Here is a 10,919-nt window from a genome sequence, read left to right as displayed (position 1 = left end):
ACAAATATACATGTAGAACAAATTACTTTCTCATAAACGCTTTTAGAAAATAAAAGACATTCACAACCTAGGAAAAACTGTTTATGGACAGAGAAAACACTTTTTAAAATTTGCGGAGAATTAGAAAAAAATAGGGAGTCTAAATGCGCATAGCTGGTACTTAGCACTAAATTTAATATGGTTAACAAGAGCAAAGGAAAATTTACGCTACAAGATACACAAAAAACAAACGACAAGGAAAATCAAAAGCAAAATAAATGAGTGGAAGAGGTAGAAGAGGAAATAAAATAACAAGCAATAATAGATGCGAAGAATATGTAAAATTCAGAATAGGTCAGGCGAAGAAAGCGTTATAAGAGAAATAACAACTTCTGACCGGCAATATCAACATAGAACTAAAGAAAAGCCTGATGGAAAGATATGTTGAAAATTAAGTGGGTAGACAAAGATGTAACCATACGGTTCAGCTTATTGAGTTTTCATCAAGAAAATTTTAACTTTTTAAATGAACCTCGCGTAAAAGCACTCTCGAGAATTTTTCTCTCAGCCAACAAACGAATGTGCATATATGTATGTGCGTCTCGTCTGCGACGGAAATCGTAGAGTTCCACTCTCCTTCCCAAATAAGGAGCTAAAATTCAGCACAAAGAATAATCGTCGTCTCTAAATATTCCTATGTATGGGTTGTCACAGCTATTTTTAAATTCTGACATCACCAAACTGCGTAGCAAATCGAGCTATTGCCTAGCAACGCGACGAGACGGAGAGAAAAGGTGCTTTAGTCTGACAAATACATCCGGTGAAGTTACCACGAGAAACTGGTGCGAACAATTAGAATGAGCGAGCAACTCAAAAGAATGTTTTATTTTTGTCAAGTGTGAAATGTAGTAAATCTAAATGTTGTAATATTGAATCAACGCCATAATAATGAAGATTATCCATTATTTTAAAATGTTCGTCTAAAAACGTAATCTAAAAGGTGTCGCGGTAACATGGAGGAGACAAGTAGCAAAACCAACCTGCCCATCATGGAGAAGATGTAAGGAAAGCAACCCGCAACCTTTGGGACACAGCCCCCCCTGGAATCACCAAAAATAGTTTCTCTTCAAGTGTCACAGTGAGTAAACAGTGCTAGTGAAATAGTGGACATCAACAATGTGACGAAATATAACGAATAATTCGTGGCAACCGCGTCAACCGCGTCCTTAATAATAAATGGGCCTAAATTGAAATATTGTTATCATAATCAGTTATCCAACTGAAGTGCCAAAAGTTATGTAATATTTGTTCGTGAAGTTTTAGTGTTGTTAGTTAAAGCAAAAAGTGAAAATCTCGAGTATCCTTTCAAAATAATAATCATGGTTTAAATTTATATGTGTTAATTTTAAGAAGCAATCTAATTTACTTTTCTTTACAGCACGAGTGATTAGCGCCTATGCAACTTAGTAATTCGTATATTAATAAATTGCATCAGCGCTAAATATACAATTGGAATCTACTTTTATGCTGGTTCTTTAAAACGTTCTGGTTCGAACTCGGAAACATGTGTCCAGTAGCTATATGGTAGGCTTAGATGGATGATCCAAATTGTTGATAAATACTAAAGGGGACATAAGTTGTAGAGGATCGAATCCCGGACTATGGCAGATGTCCGAGCCCACCTAGGGATTTGTAGAATCCGAACTATGTAATATTGTTAAAGGTTTCATTCCGACAACGCACACACGAGGATCGAACCCAGTACTATCACAATTAAGGCGTACCGAACAAGATACGAACCCAGAAGGGTCATAAAATGGTTTTCCCAAACAGGAACACGGTCCAATCGTGTTATAGATATGGCTTTGCCGAACAGGGACAACCAAGAAACGAACCCAATCGTGTTATAGATATGTCTTCCCGAACAGGGACAACCAAGAAACGAACCCTTCCGGTTATAAAGAATAAATGAAATGTCATGGAGAGCAGGAGAAAAAAATGTAGTATGCTAAAGAGGATGGGAAAGGAGATATAGGATGATTAAATATGTCATGAAACATGAAGGAATCACAATATTGGCTATAGAGGAAATGCTAGAAGGAAAAACATCAAGAGGAAGGCCGTCATTGAAATATAGGATTAAATAATACAAGATATAGGAAAGAAAAAGTACATGGATATGAAGAGTCTGGATCAGAATAAAGAAAAATGAAAAGCTACGTTAAATCAATTGAAAGATTACTAACTCAAGAATAAAGAAGAAAAGATGTTTTCAGATTGATGTCTATTGCATTTGTATCCAACGACACTGTATTTAAATATTTCTTTACTTTATTAAAAGGGAAAACTTCAACAAATTATTAATTATTATTCAGGAATATTATAGAAAACGATTTCCTTGATATTTATTGATTTTATGATCCTTAACGACATCTACATATTTTCTTCTGAAGAATGGCAATTAGTAAAACATGTTTCAGTGTGTAAATGGATCACGTTTTGTATCACACGATTATATCACAAACGACAGTCTTCATTAACAAAAAAAAAAAAAAGTTTATCTGCTTTAGTAAAATAGTCAAAAGAGATTTGTAAACTTCATGTATAAATATGTTGTACGCGTATATCGGCAGAACGAGAGAAACATATCGTTGAAAAGTTGTTTGATTGTGCTTAACTTACCAACGATAGGAAATGCATTTCACACATGAGCAGTAGAGTGTTTCGCATCTTTAAGAAGTCAACTTCAGTATGTATTCCCAAGTTTACTTCGTTATATTATGGTTGATAATTGAACTAAATATTTTCCAAATATAGTGTTTTGTGTCAATTCTTCCACAAACTTGAATTTGCAGCTCCTTTCTTTTAATTGTTAGTTAATACGAGTCTCTGAGTATTATGTCCGATGACAGATTCCAATACAATTTACGAAAGAAAGCTAACATTGGGTGCTAAGCCAATAGTTCGAAACTGAGAGGCTTGGGGTGAAGAAATAGATTGGGGACTATCGAGGACACTGCATACATATGAACTGAATACTTAGGGCTTCAGTTACTTTCTTGATACACATATAAATACTCCTTGAACGACATAAGAGTTGAGGAGCGCCATTAACTTGTTCCACCATTAACGAATTTCGAGGTGTTTTTTTTTTGTGTCGTTTTGTGCGCCTATTCCCAAGTTTTGTGCGTCATAGGAAGTGGGTTAAAATGGGCTTTCAAATATGGAGGAACAAGTTAATGCTATTCCGCCGCCAACGAATTTCGAGGTCGTTTCCTTCACATCGTTTTGTGTGTTGTTTGTACGGTTTTGTGCACCTATTTCCACGTTTTGTGCGTCACCGGAAGTGGATTAAAATGGGCCTCCAAGGTGGGACGAAAATGACCCACTGTTCCGCCACTATCGATTTTGAAGGTCATTTCTTTCGCATCGTTTAGTGCCTATTTTGTACCGTTTTGTGCGCCTAGTTCCACGTTTTGTGCGTCAATGGAAATGGGTAAAAATGGGCCTTCAAATATGGCGGAAGAAGTTTAAGTTCCATTGGTGGCGGAACAAATTAATGAGGCCGAGTTGAGAGATTGTCTTGTCTCAGAAATGCCATGAAAATATTGTCTCGTCTAGAAAAAAGTATCTGCTTGGAAGAGCTCTCTGTCTTTACACAAAAATTCCACTTCGTGTCATCTTGTGCCCTGCCCTACCTGTTGATACTACAATTTTGTTTCTTCCATAGAAGACATGACTTCCTATACGGTTAGAAAATCAGGACCTTGTGAAACAAATAAGCACCCATAATAATTGTGATTAAAATTTTTAGATATTAAATGAGTACTTAATGATTATCATGACATGTTTAGTTCAGTGGTTCTCAACCTTTTTTGAATGACGACACATTTTACTGAACTCCCAGTATATCGTGACGCACTTGTTCTATATTTTTATTATAAATAAATATAATAGTGATAATAATTAGTTTATATAATGACTATATAGCACTAAGCATTGTTGCTACCGCTGGAAATGTTGACTGGTCCAATCTGTCTCCATTTTAACTAATTATTATTAATTTCTTCATGATTTTTAAATTCTAAAATTTCGCGACACACCTTAGGGGAGTGAATGACACACTAGTGTGCCGCGACACATTGGTTGAAAATCACTGGGTTACTCACTCTAGGGTAAACTAAAAGTTTTGGTCTACCTGTGATTATCTTAATTTTGTCTCTTCTGTGATCCGAGTTTACCATTCATAATAAATCAAACTTCCGGTTTTGTTCAAAGTGTGTAAAAAAAATAATATAACACTGATATTCAAATTTTGTAACATAGGTGCAGAGAATTATCATTGAGCTATGAATATGGATAATTTTGTTCTGACACCATATTTAAAAAAAAAATTGATTTAGGATCTCTGTTTCAAAGTCACATATGTCTATGTGCTGCTGCAACTGTAAGTGTCCAAACTCGCAAGCACTCGCGAGTTCGACACTCACGCTTAACCTGGCTCGGGCTCAATAATTGCGCGCAAGCACTAGCTCCAGTGAAATAAGTGAGCACAAGCTCAAGTGAGTGGAAGCCCAATTGAGGGAAGTGAGCCTGAGCGCAATTGAGAGCGAGACTAGTTAAGATAAGTGAGCGCGATTCCGAGTGAACGCAAGCCCAGGTGAGAGAAGTGAACGCGAGCTTACTTGAGATTAGTGATCGCAAGCCCAGCTATCTTCGGCCGCAACTGGTGAAAAACAGAAGAGTGCTTCTCATGATTCTGTCCTGTGTAACTCATTGGTGTTTTGCTAAGATACTGCACTTTTCTTGTTATAGGAAGATAATGACGCAAGCGATTTAATTTTATAACATGTTTTAACATTAAAAATATAAAATCCAGTATAATTTGTGTTTCAAAGACACTTTAATTGAGAGCTACTTGAAATGGTGCTCAAATATTTTCATAAACTATAGCTGTTATTTTTGTAACATTGTATGGGAAATAAAAGAAAGCTAACGTCTTAGTATTTTATGTAAATAAAAGTACGTTATTGCTGAGTCACTATTGCATGAGAATATTTTCCTTCATAAAGCACCTCAAAATATTGTTGTAAATGTAAAATAATGTTAACATATAGAATTTTTGTTACGTAGTCAGGGTGTGAGGTGTGAAATAAAAACTGTTGGGAAATGGGAAAGATACTCGATGTTTATTTTTTTTTAAAAAAAAAGCGTTAACGTAGGAAAAAATCAACACGTACTTTTATTTCTAATTGTATTTTTTACAAAATAATGTCCCGTCATAAATACGAGTGACAAACAAAAGAAAGAAGAAACAAAGTACGGTGATCGTAAAAAACAAACAAAAAAAAATCAAATTCGATATATTAACGGGTTAGGACGTTTCATGGCTCCTACATGCCGAAAAACTTACTTTGGATGTCTGTCCATCTGTTCGTCCTGATTTATCTATACTCTTCCAGAGGCCACATAGTTTAACGTATCCGTACCAAATTTTAAACTTACAGGTTTTGTAAGATTCTCCAAGGAGGTTTTCGAATTTTCTTCCTATATACGAGATATGTTCAAAAAGTATCGAACCTTATATTTCCCGCGTAAACCAATGAAGCGTGGAAGAGTTTCTTCAGTGTAGATATAGAGGGTATACTCATGTCCAGTAGTGATTTTTTCCAGCCTGCAACAAGCGTTAGTCGCTGGCACTCGACCAACGAGTGAAGACGTGTAGTGAACGGTCGTCGGATTTCAGTTTTTTGTAGAGTAACAGAAAAACTTGAGCAGTGACATTGCATCAAATTTTACCAAAAGCTTGGTGATACACATTTTCTGATTCATATGTGGTCAGAGTTTTTAGTTGCTTGAACATACAGTATATAATGAAATAATACATTACATACACAGCAATATTAAGATTAATATGTGTTGTTCATTGGACAACACGATCCGAACCATAGAGATTCATCTTAGAATGAAAAACTGTTTCGTTATTCAGCTACTTTACAATTCTACCTCCGTAAACACCGGGATCAGGGCTACCTACTGCTGTCAGTGCCGAGAAAAGTTATGTGTAAATTGGGTTGCATCTGTCCAGGCGTTCTCTCAACCTCAAATTATCTGGACCCAAGTAATATAATAATTAGCACTTAGGGGGAAGATTTTTGCTGGTGGCTGTACAATACTTATATATACCATATCAAATAAACATGCAGTTCTCACAGTAAGTGGAAGAAGCAGCATATTACTCGTGCTTGTAAAAAATGTCAATGCTTATCAGAAGGATAAATGAAACAAAGTAAGGCCGGCTATACACTATAAGATAGATCCTAGGAAATCTCTTACGATTTATCCTAGAGTCAAAATCTCAACGTGTATGGCAACAGATCCCATGTCATTTCCTGTGTTCTGAACGATCCTGTGAGATTTCTCTTGTTTAGAGCACGCTCTATTTCGGAAAGAAAATTCGTAAGATTTCGATTTAAGCGACATCAGGTGAGAGAAAGTGAAAACAAAACAAATGAAAACACAAATGAAGAGGTATCTTCTGATCGTGCAGGTTTACTTTAGATGTACCACTCGAAATAATTGTTGAAAAATTATAATTTGTCACTATTTCCTAAATGATTTGCGTTGACCGACATGAAAATATCTTACATAGCATAGATAAAATCCCTGAAGGGAACCAACAAAAGCAATTGTTGATAAACTACAATTCTTTTACGATTTGCGTACAAATACGGGGTCAAGATATATATATAATAGTATAAAAACTATAGTGCAAAAAACGCAAACCAAGTTGTGCTAGGTTGTTTCTAGAAAGTACGAATGCTATTTAACCGAGCCAGAGCAGGGTTAAGCGGGGTTCCGAGCGTCAGTGAGGGGGTGCGAGCGAAGGAAGCAGGCGCGTCAGTTGATGTAGTGAAAACGAGTGGGTTTTGGCAATGATAAGAGTTTGAATAGCACTTGTCATGGTATCGTGGTAGTAGCGCTCCACTCGTAAACATAAATTATAGCTTCTGTAAACTATGCAGAAATACACCGGTGGTGGAAAATAGTATCACCGGTCAACTTTCATATGCACTCACTTACGTAAAAGTTTCGCAGAAGGGGTCCAGAAGTAAGCAGAACATACAAAATTTACAGGAGAAATGGAAGATGCAAGTACTTAGACCTAACACAACTTAACTAAAGCTAACCTAATGAAGTTAACTAGCTTAAACTAACCTAATATTAATAGAAGTAAGCGAAATTCTATCACTTTTTGAAAATTGTGTTGGACCCATATACTAATATAATCTAACGTAACATAACCGTAACTAACCTGAACCAACCTAAACTAAACTAATGTGAATATAAACTACCGAAATTGTAGCATTTCTTAGAAAAAATAGCTGGACCCTTTCTGTTAAACATTGTCTCACCTATTTTAACCGTCGTTAAAACATTTATAATGATTTTACACTAGTAACCCTACAGTTGTAAACATAAAATACAGGTGTATTACTTTGTATTTAATTATGTTGCTTCCAAAAAATTTGTTCCTTATAAATATGTCTTTTCATGCAAAGTATTAAATTTTACTTGTAAATCTTCTAACATATTGTGCGCCAAAAGTATACCAGCACCCTTCTGACTTATGCTTTTTTTTTTTTTTTTAGAGGTATCCAATTTAACAATATAGCGCCTGATATTAATATCAGTGGGATGTGCAGTGTGGTTAGCATAGTAATTCTTCAACTTTATACTTTTATTAAATAGAACTATTTCACAATGTTGATATACGTCATTCGGTCAGACAGGAAAAATCTTCACGTGTATGGCACACAAGGGTAAGATTTCCTACAAGATATGTCATAACATTTTTCCGAAGATAAACCCTAAGATATTTCCTAGGATTGATCTCGTAATGTATAGCGCGCCTAAACAGACTTCCCACAAAAACATTGGGTTACCTATCAAAAATAATCTATTCACTGTATGAACATCTATTTACTGCATGAACTAATCTATTTACAGCATGAACATCTATTTACTGCACATTCAGACCCTGAAATGAAACTGAAAAAAGACTTAGTACTGTCCCTTCTTTCTAGCACAGGCTGAGGCAACAGCAGCACCACATCATCAGCGCACACAGTATCCATGTCCTCATGCACTGGCCAGTAAAACATAATGCTATTCATATTTTTGCGAACAAATTTTACGAGTACCTCATAAAAAGAATCTACTACTTGAATTACTTGGCCAACAAAATGTTTCACTGATTTCTTTCCTAAGTATTTAATCAATAATCACTGTCCAACTTTAATTGGAGTACGATTTTTATGTTAATGATAAAGAAATATCAATAAATACCATTGTTTATGTACATTGTTTTGTTATGTGTCATTATCAGGCAAAAAATGGGGCAAGTAAATTAAGTAACTATGAATACATTATTATTGTTCAGCATTGTGCCGCTGTTCAGCATTGAACCTTCCGATAACATTTTGCCCTCTTTGAATAGACTTATTTATATTCAATACAACAGGGGTGACCACTACAGTAATGGTTGCAGATAGTGACACTGATATATTTCCTACAATAATCTGGAAAATCTTTCTAAATTTCATTTGTCAAAAAGTACAGACCTCTTAAATTGAACCACGAAAAATGGCGAAAATAAGCCCTGTATACAACATTTTTTTGGTGGCAAAATAGGGTTAAAAATACACAATGTAAGACCTGTATTACCTTGATATATGTCTACAGGACTGGTATACGTTTTAATTTACAAATTTATTGCATATTTTACACTCAGGGTAAAAACGAAAAACTTTTTCTCTTTTTGTTCAGGTTTACCCCCGGTTAATAGTACTCAGAAGACTACTTTGAAGGGAATTAGCGTTTCGGATATCCAAATCAATAAAGGGATTTTTGGTAACCAAAGGTTCGAAACTTTTTGAACACACCTCGTACATAAAAAACAAATTTCTCGAAAAAGGTTCTTGAAGATTTATTTATACAAATAACGTTTCATTAACAATCCTATAATATGATAGAAGTCAATTTTCTAGGAAGAATCCAGAAGAAGGGATATCTACTCTGGAACTGAGTTCGTCTCAGACTTTTTTTTTTTTTTTTTTTTTTTTTTTAAGAGAACGACTTAAATAGCGACTGACTTAAATATAATATGGCATAATTATTTGTTTTGAAAAAAAGTTGATACGTGATTAGTTTACTCTTAGGGTTGAGTTATTTTCGGTCGATTTTTATTGAAAATGACTCAGGCTATTTTGTTCATACAATATTTCAGAACTAAATGTTTTACTACTAACTCTACAATATAACTTAAGTCATTTCTCATGAAACAATTCACAAAGACATAGTTTACTTATTTCCTTTACAATTTTCTCAGAAACAACTCAAGCTAATTTGTTCATATCTCGTACAAAAGTATTTAATTAACAACTCTATAATGTGTAAATCATTTTGAAATGAAATGAAATCTTTAAGTTTTACATCCCACAGTTATACCGGCTAGGCTAATGGAGACGGTGATAATGAGAAATGAATGAAGTGGTGAAATGAGTAAAGTTGGAGGAAACGGGAGAACCCTAAGAAAACCCACGCACACGGTGTTTGTCCACCACAAAGTTATCTTGGTGCGAGCTGGAATAGAACCAAGGACCCCATACACCAGAGGTGAACGCTCTACCACTGAACCACCGCTGCCCCCATAAATCATTTGAAATGCAAAAGTCTACAAGAGATAGTTCGAATATTAAATGGCTCGAATATTAAAAACGAATATTCAAACGTTCAAATTAATTGGAACAGCATTTGCCCATACTTGAAAACATTAGAAAAGCACTGGATTAGAGTATGAAGGAAACAAAACGAGCGAAATATACCTAAAGATTGTTTTAACGATTACAGTTCATGGCTTATGCAGATAACCCGAACATAGAACAAAATTATTGTTTTTATTTGTTAAGGGGAACGAAAAAAGCTTGTGATTTAGTCGATAACAAATAGATAGTAAACATCTTAATTAGTTGTGCTACAAACGATACATTCCTCTATCGTAAACCTTATTCTTCAAACCATAGAAAGTGAGTGTTGAGCCATGTTCATTAATACAGACAAAAAGAAACACACACACACACACACATCGTATGATGATGTGCGCACGATACGCCATGATGCATCGAGGCTTGACAATCACTGCTATACGCTGATTTAAGCCCTGTAACTTTTTACTTTGAACCAAGTTGGTGTGAAGACATCCTTCAGGCTGTGGCAGGAAAGCATATAATCTCCTCTACTTTTTTTTCTAGTGAACACTAGTGTTATACATACATATAGTTAACCTTGAAACAATGTACAAGTGTGGTAGTGACTGGTGTCTAATAAAATGTTTTAAATACTTCTTGGAATAACCAATAAACACCGAAATTTTACAATGATCGAACAAGAAGGAGATAATTCTGGACCAATCCCATTACAATCGTTATTAAGTCAGTCTTTGAACGTTCGATCTTGTGATTTGAACTACATTATTTTATCTAGTGGCGGCCTTAAATCTAAGTGACACATCCAAAAATCTAATACAATTACGGGCTAGTAAGTGTGGTGTTGGTTTAGAGATCTAATGGCTACGAGTATAGATTGATAACGTTCAGTTTTGATGTCTGAACGATTAATACGTGCCAGGTGTGGAAATAACATGAAGACCATCGTCATATGCATTCTATTTGCTCTGATGTTACCTATAGGTAAGTTTGCTTATATCTGTTGGAGTTTATTTGCTGCTGACAAGAATATTGAAATTGTTGAGGTAAATTTTCAAATTAGTAAAGGAAAATCTTCCCAGTTGCTAAATTTTGAAATTTAATGAGGGTTACCTACGAGATTTAAGAGTTAAAGCTATTTCTTCTTCAAAGAGTCGTGAAGGTGTCTCGTCT

The 10,919-nt window shown here is 35.0% G+C and overlaps 1 protein-coding gene across 2 annotated transcripts in view; it reads left to right on the top strand.

Annotated features, from left to right (window-relative positions):
- Nucleotides 1–803: 803 nt before the first annotated feature.
- LOC145673098 (inactive pancreatic lipase-related protein 1-like) overlaps nucleotides 804–10,919 on the top strand; it is a 146,935-nt gene continuing 136,819 nt past the window's right edge. The window contains exon 1 of one of the 2 annotated variants that reach the window (XM_081742459.1): nucleotides 804–1,117. Coding sequence is in view for 1 of the 2 variants with exons in the window: in XM_081742458.1 (XP_081598584.1) it covers nucleotides 10,643–10,730 (88 nt within the window). In the remaining variant the exon portion in view is untranslated. Of the gene's footprint in view, nucleotides 1,118–10,122; nucleotides 10,731–10,919 lie in introns of those variants that run through there. The other variant, XM_081742458.1, reaches the window with a different exon arrangement.

Source organism: Thermobia domestica, chromosome 16 (assembly GCF_964235325.1).
Source record: "Thermobia domestica chromosome 16, izTheDome1.hap1.1, whole genome shotgun sequence".
NCBI lineage: Eukaryota > Metazoa > Arthropoda > Insecta > Zygentoma > Lepismatidae > Thermobia > Thermobia domestica.
The sequence above is the reverse complement of the archived record's forward strand: the minus strand, read 5'-3'. Positions and strand labels throughout refer to the sequence as shown.